Source organism: Pelophylax lessonae (genome assembly GCF_965119305.1).
Source record: "Pelophylax lessonae genome assembly, chromosome: 6".
Taxonomy (NCBI): domain Eukaryota; kingdom Metazoa; phylum Chordata; class Amphibia; order Anura; family Ranidae; genus Pelophylax; species Pelophylax lessonae.
Window position 1 is genome coordinate 75,318,496 of NC_138773.1, and position 19,038 is coordinate 75,337,533.

At 44.7% G+C, this 19,038-nt stretch overlaps 1 protein-coding gene across 2 annotated transcripts in view; it reads left to right on the forward strand.

Annotated features, from left to right (window-relative positions):
- The window catches only part of TBC1D24 (TBC1 domain family member 24), a 107,314-nt gene that overhangs the window by 44,278 nt on the left and 43,998 nt on the right, over positions 1 to 19,038 (forward strand). Inside the window, exons 3-4 of one of the 2 annotated variants that reach the window (XM_082260023.1) lie at positions 1,773 to 1,790; positions 14,615 to 14,773. In XM_082260023.1, the coding sequence (XP_082116149.1) occupies positions 1,773 to 1,790; positions 14,615 to 14,773 (177 nt within the window). The remainder of the gene's footprint in view (positions 1 to 1,772; positions 1,791 to 14,614; positions 14,774 to 19,038) is intronic. The other variant, XM_082260024.1, reaches the window with a different exon arrangement.

Genomic DNA, 19,038 nt, shown 5'->3' on the forward strand with positions numbered 1-19,038 from the left:
TGTGCGCGAAGCCTAAACATCCAAAGGAGGTGCGATTACATTCTTTGGATGTTGTTCGGGCGATAAGGGTTTACCTTAAATCGACTGAGTCTTTTCGAAAGACGGACTTCTTGTTTGTTCTTCCAGAGGGTCCTCGGAAGGGCATAGCGACGTCGGCCTCTACCATCGCCAAATGGATCAGGCAGACCATTGAACAGGCCTATGCTTTGCAGGGGAAGGTTCCCCCTGTGCCTGTGAAGGCGCACTCTACTAGATCTCTGAGTACGTCCTGGGCCTGTCGTCATGGGGCTTCTGTAGCCCAGGTGTGTAAGGCGGCGACTTGGTCGACCGTGCACACTTTCACAAAATTCTACAAAGTAGATGTTCAGGCATCGGCGGATGCTTCCTTTGGCCGCAAGGTTCTTAGTGCGGCAATTCCCTAGGGTCCCTTGTTGGGGACTACTGGCTGTTGGGATAAGTTTTTTTTTATCCCCTGGTTATTTGTCTTTTCCTGGGTTGTTGCTCCTGTTGAGCACTTGTTTTTCCTGTAGCCCAGCTGGTTTCCTTCCTTTGGTAAGGTTCCTTTCTTTGATGCGGAGACTGCGTTGCCTTTCGGCGCGGATGCGTTTCCCACCCCTCATGTTTGCACTGCTTTGGGACGTCCCCATATGTGACGAATATGAAGAGGCGGTGACTGTCGGAGGACGTAAGAGAAAACGGAATTATTGTAAAATCTTACCTGTAAAATTCCTTTCTCTGAGTCCTCCGACAGTCGCCGCCCCCGCCCCTCTTTTGGGGTTTGGTTGTATACTCTACTGCTATTCCACTGAAACTGAGATATGGTTGCAGGAAGTAGGAGGGTATTGACTGAGGGGACCACCCCTTGAGGGTGGGATATGTTAAAAGCTTTAATGTTAACATATTCTGTTGCCTAGCTACTCCTTCGGAGCAAAGTCTAATACCCCATATGTGACGAATATGAAGAGGCGGCGACTGTCGGAGGACTCGGAGAAAGGGAATTTTACAGGTAAGATTTTACAAAAATTCAGTTTTTCCATCCGTCGATCGGATCGGATGAGAACGGACCGTCGGTTCGTTCCCATCCGATTTCCCCCATAGAGATGCATGGGGAACTGACAGCTGTGTCTCTGCACACAGCGCGGAGACACAGCTGTCCTGCTGCTCAGCGGTGGATCGGCGACTTGATCCCCCACTGAGAAAAACGGAATCCGTCCAGCGGACGGCTAGTGTGAAAGGGGCCTAATGCTTAACTCACACTAGTGCGACACCCCCAGCATGCGATATGCATTTATGGGACTCTAAATCACATCAAAGTAGTCCAGGAACCTTCTTTTTTTTTTTTTTTTTTTTTTTTTTTTTTTTTTACGTGACTTGAGTCCCATACATTGGAATGGGTGCCATTGAAATAAATGGATTTTTGCGACTGGGTCGCATGATACTAGTGTGGACTGAGCCTAAACATTTTTTTGGTAATGCTGCTTTGAAGTCCTTCATTTCCTACATGCATGAGGACTGGGTGACCAAGGTATGTAGCAACTTTGAAGTATTTTGTATTATATAGCCAACCAATAGCAACCTGCCGGTTGGTTGGGTTTTTTTTTTTCTATGTCCTTTTTTGCCTATAAATTTTGGCTTTCCATTTAGAACTATTGCCAACAAATGGGTTTTAATGGATTAAAATGTTATCCCTTTTTCACCAATAAAATAACTTCTGTTTCTTACTCTCTTGTCTTCTCTCTGTCTTTATCTCTTCCTCTTCCTGTCCTTTCCAGATTACAGTCTCCTGTCCGGTAAGTGACCTCGCTGCACCCTGTTCTGTCCTGTACTTAATCCCAATGCTGTCTTCCGCTTCCTCTAGTCTAATCGCTGATGGCTCTCTGGCTGACTAACTACCCTTTGCTGCAGTCCAAGACTCCTTTAAATGCTTAGCATGCATTATGGTCACAAGTTGTTTAAGCTGCTTGGGAAAAATTATCCTAAAATGTGTTCTAATAAGCTGTTAAAGAACCCTGCTGAGCAGATTTCATAACCTCATCTCAGTGCAAGTTAAAGCGGTAGTAAAGTCCTGCTTTTTTACTTGTACCTACAGGTGAACGTAACATGAGGCTTGCCTGTGTAGGTACAATGAATATCTCCTAAACGTACACAACTGAGGAGATATTCCCATTTTTAGCAGCACGTCACCGAATAGATTCAGAGCACTGGGCTGCGATCTGGACTCCTGTGCACATGCACGAGAGGGATCTTCATCACAGCCCATCTGTTCAAACAGCCAGAGCCCGCCAACCCGGAAGGAAGACCAGGTAAAGAACGAGGCAGCAAGCCACTGGAGGGATCCGCATTTATAGGTTAAAGTAGAACTATAGGCAAAAAACGTAAATTTCTCTTTCGTTCTTTGACGGACACCGCTCCATATCTTCTTTGACCCTTGGGTTATGCTGCTCTTATTGGGAGTAGGATACTAGGCGGAAAAGGGTTAGGAGTTTGACTACGCCCATGGGGCAGTGCCAGGGGGTATACTCGCACTTCTTGCTCTAGCTCTTCAGTGGTGTTTTTTTTTTTTTTTTTTTTTTTTTTGCCTAGTCAGGAGTAAGGACCTAGCTCCCTGCTGGGATCTTGGGTCCTAGCATTTTTTCCCTTTTTTAAACTGAACTTTTTTCCTTTTTTGTGGTTTTCTTTCTACAATTAAGTCTTTAAGTGAGAACTACAATCAACTGCTGGACTGGGTGACGCACTGGATATCCTAGATCCTTACAAACTCCCCAGTCTGGCCTGTGCAGACCGCAGCTCCGTGCTAGGTCTGCCACGACATAGCCCCACTGGACGGGGGCAGGCTGGCGAGTGAAATGCCTCACGAGGCTGAGCATGACCTGGTCGCAGAATACCTCCTGACCTGCAGCACCCCTCATACCAAGATGGGGGGGGGCGGGGGTTGGTCTGCCTGGAATTGTGCCCGCCCGGGTTCCAAGGTGTGGTAAGTAGTGTGTGTGTTGTTGTCTCCCCCCCCCCCCCCCTTGTGATTCTTCAGGGTGGATAGGGGCCCCTCCCTGGGATAGTCAGACCCCTGGGTTCCCTTCCATGCCCCCAGCCCCTCTAAGTCACGGTGGGTCTTTTTGTAAATCTACTATTAGGTAGTTTTACCATTGCCTTTTGAGGAGCATATTTGGGGCTATGAATCCCCTAGGGCTCACTCCTGCTCCTTTTCTGTGATTCGGAGTTGGTTTTCTCTAACGAGGTGTTGAGCAGCACCTGGCCTCTCGGGTTCCATCAAGGGCCAGGTTCGGCCATTGGCGATTTGCTTTCTTTGTCCTTTGGCCACGCTTTCTGTGGTTCGTACTGGGGGAGCCAATTGGTATTTGCCACTTGGCTCCCCCAGTACGGTCTCCGTTGCCCTCATGGGATCTCCACTTGGTGCTGTCTGTTTTCAGTAACTGCTGTTGGAAAATATTTGCAAGATTACATTATCCCAGAAGGTAGCCTTCTTGGTGGCTTTTTCTTCTGCATTGGTGGTGTCGGAGCTGGCAGCTGTCTTGTTGTTCACCTTGGTGGTTCACAGAGATAGAATGGTGCTTCATCTCTGCCAGTTTCCATCCTAAGGTCGTCTCCGATTTCCATTTAAAATAAAAGCATTGTCTTGCTTTCCTTGTGTTCTAAGCATCCTAAAGAGATTGCCCATACCACATCCAAAAGAATGTAAGGCAATCAGGGTGTACCTAGCGGCAACTGAGTAGTGTAAAAAAAAAATTGGATTCCCTGGTTGTCCTTACGAATGGTTCCCGTAAGGGGCTTGCCGCATCTGCTGTGACCATTTCCGATGAATAAGGCAGACGGTGGTGCAAGCCTATTGTATTAAAGATCAGGATCCTCCATTTTCCTATTAAGGCGCATTTTACGAGGACGCTTAGTGCCTCTTTGGCCTTTTTTTTTCATCTGACATCAGTGGTGCAGGTTTGCAGGCATACCTGGTCATCCGAGCACACTTTCACAAAATTTCATAGGGTAGATATGTTGGCATCTGTTGATGACGCCTTTGGCGGCAAGGTTTTGCAGGCCTCTGTTGGAGAGGATTAGTCTTTTGAGGGTGTAAATTTTTGCCAGATGAGCTCAACTTGTTCCTTGTTGAGCTCCCTGTTTTTTCCCTGGTTGGCTACGTTTTAGCCTTTGGGAAGTATGTTTATTGCTGTGTACTTCCTACCCCTCATATTAAGACTGATTTGGGACGGCCCAAGGGTCAAAGAGGATATAGAGCTGTGTCTGTCAATGAACATCAGAGAAAAGGATTTTACGGTAAGACAAATGTCCAGTGTTCCCCCCACCCCCCCTAATTACAGGACTGTTGGGTAGTGTAGGGCAAAAGTCTGTCTTTGCAGGGATGGGCTTAACCTCCAAAACAGGAAAAAAAATTGTGCTCCTGGTTATAGAAGTCCAATAAATTAAAATGGTGTGCTTGCTTCAGAATCCAATCGACAATGAAGGCTTTAATTTCTTTTGTTCATTGATGAACACAGCTCCTTTATCGTCTTGACTACGTGGGTTATATTACCCCCTATCGGAGTAGGACACTAGGCCAAAAAGAACTTGACTACACCTATGAGGCTGTCCCAGAGGGTATACTCCCACTCTCTGCTATAGGTGCCTAGTCAGCAGTAAGGACCTAGTTCCTTGCTGGGATCTCTGATCCTGGCAATTTTTTATTTAATGGAATTTTTTTTTTTTTGTTCCTGTGAGATCTACAATCCAGTGCCGGACTGGGCGACTGACTGAATAGTCTAGATCCAGAGGGTCCCCTCAGTCTGACCAGGCAAGCCTGTGCAGACCGCAGCTCCGCGCTAGGTCGGTCGCAACATAGCCCACTGGACGCGGGCTGGCCTGCAAGTTAATAGTCTCGCGAGGGCGCATACGAACTGGCTTCGGCCTAAGTTGCAGCGTTTCCTCCTGGCCGACAGCACCCACATTACGATGGAGCGATACCCACCGTGTTCCTTGTGTGGCAAGTAGCTGTCCCCCTCCTCTACCCCTGGAGGGTTTTGGGGTGGACATGAGCCCCTCCCTGGAATGGTCGAACCCCCGGTCTCCCCTCCCTGTCAGCGCCCCACCCTTTTTCTCTGTGTTCTTCTGCTATTCTTGCCCCCCCCCCATCTGCCCACACCCCCACCCCCCAGGTGGACATGCCTTTTTAAGATCAGTCTTGAATGTTGAGCTGGTGAGGGGGGGGGGGGGGAGTGTGCCAGTGACCGAACAATCGAACCTTGAGAGGGGGATGGGTCTGGTGGCGGTGCCTGCCTGGGCCCCCCTTCCTGTTGGGATCATTTTCATGCTTCTGGGGTCCCCTGGGAGCCTGGTGATACTGCCATTTTCTTGTAGCCTTTTATGCTGCAGATTGCTGGCCATGTTTGTGTTGCCTCGGCGGCCATTTTCTTGTTGTTTCCTATTGAAAATAGCAACAGCCATGTTTTTGAAAATGGATGGGCGGTGATTCGGCGGTGGGAGCCCCTCCTTGGCCTCTAGTACTGATCTCTGGATATTCCTCTTCCTGATCGCCGCATGTTCAGTGCGGTGAATACCTGCCCAGTGGGGGTGAGTCTGTTTGTGGTGTTCTCTCTCCCACTCAGCAGTAGTGCTCTGTGCTGGGCCCTTGGTGCCAACGGCGCAGTGGGGTGTCCCTTGCAGTGTTCTACACTTTTTTTTTTTTTGTGTGGGTTCCCCTCTCCATTCATTGAGTCCCTGGAGAATATTTCACCGCCTGATCCCCTCTCTGGGTCCCAACAAACTGACTGCACTGATGGCGGTCCAGGAGTCCTTGATGTCCAAGGTAGATTTGGTCCTGGGCAAACGGTCTAGCAAAAAGCCTCCCCCGCCTTCACCTACTTCCTGTCTCGTCAGATCCAGAATCTGATTCGGCCACCGTGGATGTGAGTTATCCTTTCGGGGTCTGTGTCCACGCACCCTGCGTGCTCGGATAGTGAGGATAATTCCTCAGGTCCTCCTAGCCGTGCATGAAAAGGTGCTAGTGGGTGCGCTGAGTGTATCAGTGCAGGAAATCGTAAAGATGGAGCATGCAACTAACGCAGCATCGGAGGCACGGGTCACCTTTTGGCACCCACAGGTCCTCCAAAGCAGTGAAGGTCTTCCTCTTTCCCACCTTCTTTGACGATATTGTCAGTATCAGAGACCTTGACCTGCCATATGTTCACTGTGGTTGATTCGGCACCTGGAGGGGGGGAGAAACGGCTCCCCCTGCCTTTGCAGAGCTGGCAAATCGGTTGGTCCAAGGGCTACAGTTTGTCTGTAATGCCTCTTTGGATGCGACTCCTTTAAGTCCCTTCTAAGAAGGCCTTATCCGATCTTCCATTTGTGGGGGATCGCCTGTTTGGTGCTTCCTTGGATGACATCATCATAGACCTCACAGGGGGAAGAGTACTCTACTCTTCTTCCTCAGGCTTCCATGGGTAAGGAGTCCCGTCGCAGACCGGGGCCTTTTCTTTTCGGCTCACAAGAGGCCTTTTCTTCCTTCAGGGTCTCAAGACAAGGGATCGAACCCCTTCAGAGCCTCCACCTGGGGTTCTAAGAGGACCTGGTCCGGCAAACCACAAGCAAATTCTACCAGACAAGGCTTCCTCCACATGAAGGGGCTCCCTCATCAGTATCTGGGGTGGGAGGGACCTCTTCACGGATTTCCGGATCCATGGACCTCTCTGATACAGAACAAGTGGGTCCACAAAGTCATTCGCTCCAGCTACAAGATCGAGTTTTGATCATATCCTCCGGACAGGTTCTTCCCTTCCAACCTGCACTTGTCCCCAGATCGCTTGGGGGATCTCTTTGGGGCAGTGCAAGACTTGTTAGTTCAAGGAGTGATTGTTCCGGTTCCGACATTGGAACGTTTTCAAGGTTTTTACTCAAACGTGTTTACAGCTCCCAGGAAGGAAGGCAAGGTGTATCCAATTCTGGACCTTAAGGTGCTGAATTGCTTTGTGCGGGTACAGAAGTTCCGAATGGAATCCATTCACACGGTGGTGGCGTCCCTACATCAGGGGAATTTCCTCACCTTCATCGACATCAAGGACACCTACCTGCACATCCCAATATGTGTCGGCCACCAGCGCTTCCTGTACTTTGCCGTGGGCGAGGAGCATTATCAGTTTGTGGCCTCACCCTTTGGTCTCTCTTCCACTCCTCGGGTCTTCACAAAATTATTGGCCCCAGTGCTAGCTTTGCTTCGTCTGCGGGGGATAGTGGTACTTGGGGTATCTGGACGATCTGCTTTTGTGAGCAGTCTTTGACTGACTGCTCTGTTGGACAACTTTGGAGATTACTCTGAGGGAGGGAGTTCCTTTTTGAGTCTGAATCTTCAGAAGTCTGCTCTGGTTCTGTCCACAAGCCTGTACAAATCTGGGTATTACTCTGGACTCGGCCTCAGCCAGAGTGTTTCTTCCTCTGGAAAAATGTCAGGAATTGCATGAGGCAGAGATTTTGGTGAAATGGAACAAGAATCCTCAGTCTCTAGACCAGGGGTGTCAAACTCCATTTCATTGTGGGCCACATCAGTATTATGGTTGCCTTCAAAGGGCCGGTTGTATCTGTAAGACTAGATGTCCAGAGCAGGCTTATTCCATTATGGGTCAGGTTCCTCCTTTTTCCCTGTTAAGGCTCACTCTACTCGGGCGCTTAGTGCCGCCTGGGCCTTCCCTCAGGTGCCAGTGATGCAAGTTTGCAAGGTGGCTACCTGGTCGTATGTTCGCATGTTCACAAAGTGTTTTAGAAGGTGGATGTGTTGGCTTTTGTGGATGCTTTCTTCAGCCGCAAGGTTTTGCAGGCTGCTGTTTAGAGGACTTTGTCCTCTTTGAGGGTGTTTTTTATTTTTCCAGTTGAGCTCCATGTTACCTGTATACATACCATGTATGTTTTTAGCCTTGAAGTTGTTTTTTTTTTCTCCTCTTGCTGTTCGCACCCCTCATGTTTCCCACTGTTTTGGGACATCCCACATAGTCAAGAAGATAAGGAGCTGTGTCCTTCAATGAACAAAAGAGAAATTGGATTTTTGACTTGCGGTAGAATCCATTTCTCTGATGATCATTGACGGACACAGCACCCACCCCTCTATGGAGTTGGGTTTCTTTTCTGACACTGCTTGTAACTGAGTAGGAGTGGGAGTATACCCCCTGGGACTGCCCCATAGGCGTAGTCAAGTCCTTTTCTGCCTAGTGTCCTACTCCTGTAGGGGGCAGTATAACCCACGTAGTCAAGAAGAGGAGGAGTTGTGTCGGTCAATGAACATCAGAGAAATGGATTTTACAGTAAGTCCAAAATCCCATTAATCCCTTCTAACAGACTTTCATAAAATAACCAAATCCTCTTGTATGTCCTACAACGTAAGGGTTGGACAAATGAAAGGTGTTCAAGACAAACCAAACCGGAAGCTCGTGGGTCTATATTTGAAAATAAGTGGAGTCTGGCGGCATACATCGCCCAGTAGCTGTTCTTGTTGATTGACTTCAGCAGCAAGACCACCCACCGTAGTTGTTTGCCTCTATCCCTACCCCAAATGTATTTGACCGTTTTATCCCTATAAAGACCCATGTAAGCATGCTCATTGGCAAAGTCTGCATGGTCTGTGTTTTTTTTTTTTTCTGGTACTTTATTAGTTACATTTGAATTGGGATTTTTATGCATCAACAAGTAGCTTTGGTATGTTTTTTGAGAGCTTTGTAATACTATTTAAAAAAAAAAAGAAAAAAAATGGTACAGCAGTGGATTAAGGTGATAAAAGCACTGATGGTCCAATGCAAAAAAGTAAGAAAAATGAACCCTTTATTTTGGACAATTTTATTTTACTGATTTTTTTTTTTTTTTTTTTTTTTTATGAAGGAAAGCCTCATTTAACTTGCCTTGTTTTACAGACTGTCCTTAGATTTCTGCATCGTTGGCAGCCTTACGGTCAAGTATCCCAGACAACCTGACAGAATTAATTTTTAATGCTTTTATTTATAAGGCGCTCTGTTCACTAACGGCAAATCTTTTGTCAAATGCCAACCAAGTGAAGGCTGGGAGAGAAGGGCAGAGCAGATTGCATGACATTCAATACCAGCTTTTTGTTTCTCATCGCATGGCTAATGGCAAACTGTGCGCTTCCCTCAAGCATATCCATGGAAATACTAACTGGGGTGCATGTTTAATGGGACAAGAGGTATAGTAAAGACCAACAGGAATTCACTGGCTCTGAAGAGAAGAGAGACTATCCAATTTAAACCGATTTCAAAATGTAAACTTGGGTGTGTATGTGATATAATGTTGGACTACCTGAGGCTGTGTGTGTGTATATGTATGTGTGTGTGTGTGTATGTATGTGTGTGTGTATGTGTGTATATATATATGTGTAATAGTGCCTTGCAAAATTATTCACCCCCCTTGACTTTGTACCCATTTTGTTTTATTACAGCCTTAAGTTCAATGTTTTGATAATCTACATTTTATGTGATGGATCAGAACACAATAGTTTAAGTTGGTGAGGTGAAATGAGAAAAATATGTACCTAAAAACTATTTTTTAGAAATAGAAAACCGAAAATTGGCATGTGCATATGTATTCACCCCCTTTGTTATGAAGCCCATAAAAAGCTCTGGTGCAACTGATTAACTTCAGAAGTCACATAATTAGTGAAATATGTCCACCTGTGTGCAATCTAAGTGTCACATGATCTGTCGTTGCATATACACACCTATTTTGAAAGGCCCCAGAGGCTGCACCACCTAAGCAAGAGGCACCGCTAACCAAACACTGCCACAGATCAAGGAACTCTCCAAACAAGTAAGGGACAATGTTGTTAAGTACAGGTCAGGGTTAGGTTATATTAAAAAAAAAAAAAAAAAAAATCCAAATCTTTGATGATCCCCAGGAGCACCATCAAATCTATCATAACCAAATGGAAAGAACATGGCAAAACGGCCGCCCACCAAAACTTACGCACCGGGCAAGGAGGGCATTAATCAGAGAGGCAGCACAGAGACTGAAGGGAACTATGGAGGAGCTGCAGCGTTCCACAGCAGAGACTGGAGTATCTGTACATGGGACAATAAGCCGTTCGCTCCATAGAGTTGGGCTTTATGGCAAAGTGGCCAGAAGAAACCCATTACTTTCAGCAAAAAACAAATTGCCACATTTAGTTTGCGAAAAGGCATGTGGGAGACTCCCAAAATGTATGGAGGAAGGTGCTCTGGTCTGATGAGACTAAAATTGAACTTTTCGGCCATCAAAGAAAACGCTATGTCTGGCGCAGAAGGTGGCTCTACAAAGTATTGACTTTAGGGGGGTGAATAGTTATGCACAATGACTTTGTTTTGTCCGATTTGTTTGCTTCACAATAAAAAAAAATCGAAGGTGTGGGCATGTTCTGTAAATTAAGCAAATACTCAAAACAATCCATGTTAATTCCAGTTTGTGAGGCAACAAAACACAAAAAAAAATGCCAAGGGGGGTGAATACTTTTTTGCAAGGTACTGTGTGTGTGTGTGTGTGTGTGTGTGTGTGTGTGTGTGTATAATATAAAAATGCATTACATACTAGGATCCATTTAATAGCACCAGGCCCAGACTGGCCATAGGGCACACCAGGCATTTACCTGGTGGGCTGGGGTTGCAAGCTAATGCAGGGGTTTCCAGGCCGCATACTGTGAATGACCGGCCCGCACAGCGGAGGTAAGCAGCGACCACCGTCCGGACATGGCTAATACAGACCACGGTCGCCCCTCACCTACCGCTATGCAGCCATGCCTGTGTCTCCTCTCCTGTCCCACCAATGATGTCTCCCTATAAGCAAAGAAGAGCGGGAGGAGCTGGAGATCTGCACAGAGAGTGGGATTCTTTTCATACCACCAAGCAGGTAATCACCTGCTTGTTAATATGATCCAGATCTGCAGCTCCACCGGCCTCCTGCCCTGCTGATAGGATGACATCGTCTGCGGTGTGGGAGACCCTGTTGAGGACACACAGGCTTAATCCGGCATCTGCCTTGCTGGAGGTAGGATTGTGCAGGGAAGCAGAGTAAAAGGAGTCACTGTGATTAGATAGACATAGAGGTGGGGACATGACTGCAAGGGGGGAATGGTTATGGGGGGCTGTCATTGCTAGGGGAACTGTAATGTAAAGGGGCACTGTAATATAAAGGGTACTGCACTGTAATTACAGTGCCATCCCCTTTATATCACAGTGCCCCTTTACATTAGTGTGGAGGACTGACTCCGTTAATATCCTGTCACTAGTCTTTGAATCTGACTAGCTTTGGCCCATCCAGCCTTCTCCCAAGCAGCAGCATTAGAAGAAGTCCTAACATTCCCTCCACACAGATAGGCCTATAAAAGGTACTTGACCAAAGAGCAATGGTTTATATTACATGCTGGGTACATATTGGTCACCCACCATTACGAAGAAGATGCCTAAACCAAAAAGAGGTCCTAGTGAGGAAAATGAAGGCCTTAAAAAAATGTACTTTTTATAAAGGGGTTCCGAAGGGCATTGGATTACGAGAACGTCCAACCAAAACCTGGCTGGACATGCATTTTTAACTTTTTTCAAAAATTTTAGATCCGGTTAAGCGATCTGTACAATAGACCCCCATGCACTTTGGTCACTTGCTGGTTAATACTGAAATTGTATGCTCATGTGATGCTCTTTTAATTATACATTAACCATACAAGTATAAACATTCCATATAGAGTGAAACTTGTGACTATATCCACTTGTGAAATCCAGCAATAGAAAGACTGCTTCACCATCCACTGTGATACCACCACCAATATAGCTCCCTTACCTGAGCTCAGGACCCTGCATTAGAGATCTGACCTTGCTTGTAATCTAATCATCAAATCCCATGACTCCGTTTCCCCAGCATATAAGCTAATGGATCCTCAAATCAACCATCAGGCAGTATACAGACAAATCTCAGGCAAGAGGAGACCTCATAGTTTATTGAAATGTAAGGCATATACTCGCAGCGAGCATGGAATACAAACCACATCGACGAACCATTCCTGCATGACTGCACTGCTAGCCCCTGCTCTGATGCGTTTCGTTCCACAGAACGTCCTTGGCCATTGCATAACTGATAATGGTTCTTGGATCATTTGCAAATCTAGTGAAAATTGAGTCCTGCAGGCATCGGTTGCCACAGACCAGTCTAGTAGAAGTTCTGGTGTTCTTTCTATTGCACTTTGAGGACCTACTGTGGTCTGCATCATAACTCTATAGAAAATGGGTAAAGCTATACAGAAATTTGTAGCAGCTGTACATGCAAGCTAACTTGGAAGTACATTTTATTAACTAACAAAGTGCATGAACTAAGCTTCACACAGTGTCCAATCTGTTACATTACTTGCTTGTTTTAGGGCTGCATCTGACCTGGCCACCTTAAGAAATGCAAATGTCAAAACCACATCTGTGTGTATATATAGCAGTTAAACACTTTTTTTTCAGTTCTTGCTGTTTCGTCTTGGCACTTCATCCATGATTAGCGTAATCTTCTCAGGCTTTTCTTTTGTTGCTAAGAAACTGATAAGCCCAGTAAGTTCAAGTGATAGACTAGACTTGTTATAGCGTGCTGCGCAAAAAATAAAGTGTTAACTTTAATTTACAGAACCTGCGTGAATTGTCAGCTGTACATGTGATCAAATTTTGTCTGTACATCAACAGTATAGCTTAGCGTTTCTCAACCTTTACCCTAGAGGAATCCTTGACATTATTTCCAGGTCTCGGGGAACCCCAGATAAGATTAGTCCACTGGGTTCAATGAGAAAATGCTCCTTACATTGTAAGTGGGAAGAATGCCCCCCCTTGCAGTGGTGACCAGAATGACACCCTTGCAACCATACTGCTGGATTTGCCATGTGGCATTGTGGCATTGGACCTGGAACTTTGAAGGCACCATCAGATGAGTCTGTTAACCACAGCGTGATAACCCCTAAAGGTACACAGAATCCTGGTTGAGAATGGCTGGTAAAGCTACAAGTAGTCAACATGGCCTTATAACAATACTCTCAATTTGGAGCATTACTTGCAATCAGGTGGATTTTGACCAACCTTTTTTGAATTCTTCATCTTGCTGCCATATTCTCATAAGCGACTAGGCTAGTAAGTGCTATAGCTCATTCAGTAGCTGCCTTTAGTCTAATCAGAATTATGGGATTGTTCTTCTTGGATGCTAAAATAACATTTTTTGAGCTCATGGACAGCAGAATGAATAGATCTGTTGTAGAGTAATGGGAACAGTGGCTTGTGTAGTATCGGATATTTTAGCTACGTTTTAGTATGGCAACATTTGAGTCTATTTGGTGCAAAAAATACCCTACGTGTGCTGCATTTGTTTGAGGATGGAGATGATTTATCTCCAAACTGAGCCAAGACATTGCTTTTTAGACACAGCCCCGAGCTAAGTGCCTTGACACACCAGCAAAGTTGTGGCCTCTACAAATTTCCCTGATTTTTATTATTTTAGGACCATTCCAGAATACCAATGACCATGGCAAAGGAACCATTTCCCATAAAGTGGCTCCAGATCAAGAGGAGCCGCTGTGCTAGAACACTCTGGTCAGCATTCTCAGCCATTGGCTTCGAGCGCTGATTGGATGCCAATCGGCAGACCTTTTCCGGTCATGCCCTTTCAACAGAAGCTGACCTAATGACCAGCTTCTGTCGGACGGGCTGCCGTACACACGGGCCAAATGTTAGCCAGTTTCTTTTGAACTGGCTGATGCTGCCTGATATTCAGCCCATGCGTACGGCCCTTAAGGGTAAAGGGGAGCCATTCTGCAACTGCTGCAAACCACCTCTACAAAATTGCAGTGTGATGTGGCCATTCTAAAATAGACAAACCAACATCTCCTCCCTGGGGAAACAGGTGTACAAAAATCTGCCCTTCCTCAAGCAAGTTGAACCACCTTGACGGGCTGTAACAGTGGGGTCGATTCACTAAAACTGGGGAGTACAAAATGTGGTGCAGTTGTGCATGGTAGCCAATCGGCTTCTAACTTCAGCTTGTTCCGTTAAGCTTTGACAAAAACCTGTAAGCTGATTGGTTTCTATGCAGAGCTGCACCAGATTTTGCACTCCAGTTTTTTAAATCGACCCCCAATGGCTTACTTGCCGTGCTTCCTTCACATTTTCCTTTCAATAAAAGGGTAAAGAATCGGGCCCACTTATAGAAAGATTTTTCAAGCAAGCTGAAAACGTGTAAAACATCTGAACAACCACCCCCCCCCCCCCTACAGGTGCTCATTATCGTTTCCTAGGACAGCAGGACTGGCACGAATGTCGAAATTGATGCTTGACATCTGGAACATCTGTTAATGTGCTGTACGTGGCAATCCTTATTCAGGGATTCCTCTTGAAGCTAAGCCATACTGAGGAGCAGTAATGTAATTGGTTAGGCTGCACACAATTCAGTTTTGTAGATGACTGGTTCTCTAGCTAGAATCCAAAAAACTTTACTAGTAAAAAAAAAAATAAAAAAATAACCTGATCTTAAACTTGCCATGCAAGTGACCAGTTAGGACTTTCAAAATGGATATACAGCCAAAGTATATAATGCAGGCTAATGGATTTCTGTAACACTTTGTGTCTGACAGACAGAATGTCCACTTGGCTGTACATGCCGAAAACTTCAAGTCTGAGATTGTGAGCGTGAAGGAGATGCGAGACATCTGGTCCTGGATTCCGGAAAGGTTTGCCCTCTGCCAGCCACTGCTGCTCTTCACCAACCAGGAGCATGGCAATAGCCTCGGCAGGTAAGAGCCCCGGATTTCTGCAGTGTCGCTACTATTATTTCTGCTGCCAGCTGGATTCTTAGTTGAACCACCCCCCCCCCCCCCCCCCCAAGCAAAACTTCTTCAAATGGGACTATATCAAAAAACGGGGGGGGGGGGTTTGCCTAGAGGAAGGAAGGGTTATAACCCCGGATAGGTTTTTTGTTTTTTTTTGCCATATTTGCTCATTGGGGAAATTTTACCTCCTTCCTGTCCCATAGCCAAACAGGAAGTGAGAGGAAATCCCTGCAAATGAAGGGATTCTTTTGAATACCCCAAGTCACCACCAGAACTAGTGTCCCCATTGGAAGATTGCCCCCTTCTCTCTTTTTTTTTTTATTTTTTTGGGGGGGGGGGGGGGGGGAACAATCCTACATTTGGGATATTTTTTTTTTTTTTTTTGCCTGAATGATAATGGCAAACTGTACAATTAGAGGGTGACTCTCCCAGGGGCACACACCGATTTAAAAAGAAAAAAAAAAAAAGACTACCCAAAACTAAAATAATAATAAAAAAAAAGCTTTTACCTGCAATTGTACTGAAGGGTTAGATCCTCTGTGTGCTGTTGGGTATTTTTTCCTGTCCTGTCACCAGGACAGGAAGCATTGGTAAATCTCCCAAATGGGGGCACAAAGAGCAATGGAAACCTGATGGTGATTCTAATCCCTACCCATGCTTGGGTAGAGTTCCATCCAATGTAATTTTGATACACAAGATGACTTTATCAGGCACAAGATGTGAATTCCTAGCTTTTGTCCAAAGGTATTTCTACTGCCAGGCCTATTCAATAAAGCAATCCAAAAGGGTAGTAGTGGTAAGACAGTAAGCTGTAGCAAGCGGTCTTTATTTACTGGAGTCAGATTCACACATTATACTGTTTTTTTTTTTGCTATGTGGTCCTGCTTTTGTATTATATTTGAATCCTAAAAGTCTACCATGTTTGTATGCTTTGTGTTCCAATAACATGAATGAATAGGACTTCCATTAAAATAAACCTGTCATGTAATAACTACAGGTACTAATGGGCCTCAGTATTGAATGCAGACCGACTAGTGGCCTGCTCATACCATTTAAAGATGGCTTCTCCAGTCCACTGCAAGTGTCCTGAATCTCCTCTCCGCAGTAACATGTGAGCTCCCCTCGTACTCCCTTTAGTTACAAGAGTTCAAATGGAGAAAACACTGGAACTCAATCACAAATTCCTTTGTCTTTTATTGCAAACTAATAAACTGTTTTTCTAGAAAGCGGCAAAGAGAAATGGAACTGTTGCACAGACATTCATAAACATGCTTACCCTACAATGAGGAACATATTGCTAAACATTTCAGTACTATGTCACATGCTGTCTCATTTATCCCTGTCCTGAAAATATTTGTTTCCAAATGTAATGGGAAGTTCCCACGCCTGATTGGTCATGGAGATTTTAGAACTTTGTCTTGTAGGTGCCTTTTTTTTTATTTATTTATTTCTTTATTTATTTATTTTTTGAGTGGTGTAGTCAAGGGGCAGAATTTTACAGGACCCAGGACTTTTGCCTTTATTGTGTAAGTGATGACACACATTCCCATCTCTAGGAGGTTTGGACACTAAGCACATCAAGAGGCTCACCTTCATCTAGTGGCTACAGTGCCTTAAAGTAGTCATACCCCTTGAAATGTTCCACATTTTGTCACGTTAAAGCCAAAAACGTAAATGTATTTTATTGGGCTTTTATGTGATAGACCAACACAAATGGCGCTTTTCCACTGCATGGAACCGAACGGTTCGGCACGCTTTTGTGCTTTTCCACCGCTGGTACCGCATGGTATAGGGTCGGAACGGTTCGGTACGGTATAGGTTTGCTTTTCCACTGCATGGAACCGAATGGTACGGTACGGTACGGCTCTGAAAAAACAGTACCTACTCCATTGTGGTTCCAACAGGTACCAAACTGGTACCATATCCCACAATCCTTTGCATGCAGTCACTACTAGCCACTGATTGGTCAGAGAATCCCACCCACCCCGTTGTTATCCCACCCACTTAACTTTAGTACTACTTTAGTGGAAAAGCAAACCTATACCGTACCGAACCGTTCCGACACTATACCATGCGGTACCAGCAGTGGAAAAGCAAACCGGGCCGAATAGAGCCGAGCCGGTACTTGCAGTGGAAAAGTGCCTAAAGTGGCACATAATTGTGAAGTGGAAGGAAAATGATAAATGAGATAGATAGATATATATATATATATATATATAATCTATCTATCTATCTATCTATCTATCTATCTATCTATCTATCTATCTATCTATCTATCTATCTATCTATCTATCTATCTATCTATCTATCTATCTATCTATCTATCTATCTATCTATCTATAATTTTTTTTTTTTTTTTTACAAATATCTGAAAAGTGTGACTTGCATTTGTATTCAGCCCCCCCCTTAGTCAATACTTTGTAGAACCACCTTTCGCTGCAATTACAGCTGCAAGTCATTTGGGGATGTCTCTAACATCTTTGCACATCCAGAGTGAATGTTTTGCCCATGCTTTGCAAAATAGCTCAAGTCCTGTCAGATTGGACGGAGAGCGTCTGAACAGCAATTTTCAAGTCTTGCCACAGATTCTCAATTGGATTTAGGTCTGGACTTTGGGCCATTCTAACACATGAATATGCTTTTATCTAAACCATTCCATGTAGTTCTGGCTGTATGTTTATGGTCGTTGTCCTGCTGAAAGGGGAAACTCTGCCCCAGTCAAGTCTTTTGCAGGCTCTAACAGGTTTTCTTCTAAACTTGCCCTGTATTTGGCTCCATCCATCTTCCCATCAACTCTGTCCAGCTTTCCTGTCCCTGCTGAAGAAAAGCATCCCCACAACATGATACTGCCACCACCATGTTTCACGGTGGGGATGGGGTGTGTTGAGGTTGATGTGCAGTGTTAGTTTTCTGCCACACATAGCATTTTGCTTTTAGGCCAAAAAGTTCAATTCTTGGTCTCATCTGACCAAAGCGCCTTCTTCCACATGTTTGCTGTGTACCCCACATGGCTTCTCGCTAAATGCAAACGAGACTTCTTATGGCTTTCTTCTTGCCACTCTTGCATAAAGGCCAGATTTGTAGAGTGCACGACTAATAGTTGTCCTGTGGACAGATTCTCCCACTTGAGCTGTGGATCTCCGCAGCTCCTCCAGAATTACCATGTTGGCTGCTTCTCTGATTAATGCTTCCCCAGTTTGTCCGTTTTGGTGGGCCGCCAAGTCTTGCTAGGTTTGCAGTTGTGCCATACTCTTTCAATTTTCGGACGATGGATTGAACACTGCTTTATGAGATGTTCAAAGCTTGGGATGTTTATAACCTAACCCTGCTTTTAAACTTCTCCACAACTTTATCCCTGACCTGCCTGGTGTGTTGCTTGGCCTTCCTGATGCTGTTTGTTCTCAAAGGTTCTCTAACAAACCTCTGAGGGCTTCACAAAATGGCTGTTTTTATACAGAGATTAAATTATACACAAGTGGGGACTATTTAGTAATTAGGTGACTTCTAAAGGCAATTGTTTCCACTAGATTTTAGTTTGGGGTATCAGGTATTTGTAAAATTTCTTCACCATTTACTGTTTACTTTCCACTTCACAATTCTGTGCCACTTTGTGTTGGTCTCAAAAAATCCAAATAAAATACATTTTCATTTTTGGTTGTAACATGACAAAATGTGGAAAATTTCAAGGGAAATAATACTTTTTCAAGGCACTGTATATTAGTGATCGACCAATATCGTTTTTTCATTACTACTGTATTTTCTGGCGTATAAGACTACTTTTGAACCTCAAAAAAATCCCCCAAAAATGGGGGGTCGTCTTATACGCAGAGTATAATATCTCCAAGGTAACCTAAGTATAAGTATTACCAGTAGATGAAAATTAGGGGGGTCGTCTTATACGCGGAAAATAGGGTATTTAAAATTTTGCAAAATAAACACAAAGTTCGACTCAAATCTGTTACTGACCATATAAAACTTTATTAACAATTTTAACATTAAGGGCTCGTTTTTCACACCTTAACTGCATGAGAACTGATAGGAAAACTTCAATTACAGGGCATTTAGTTTCACATCATTCTGATTGTGCATTAATGCATAATATGACAGATGCTGGACCGGCGCTATTAAACCCACAGTGTGAGGGGAAAATTATAAAAATGAATGTAAACAATAGATATAAAAGCAGATATAAAGAATCAAAAAATATTGATAAACACAATGATAAATGT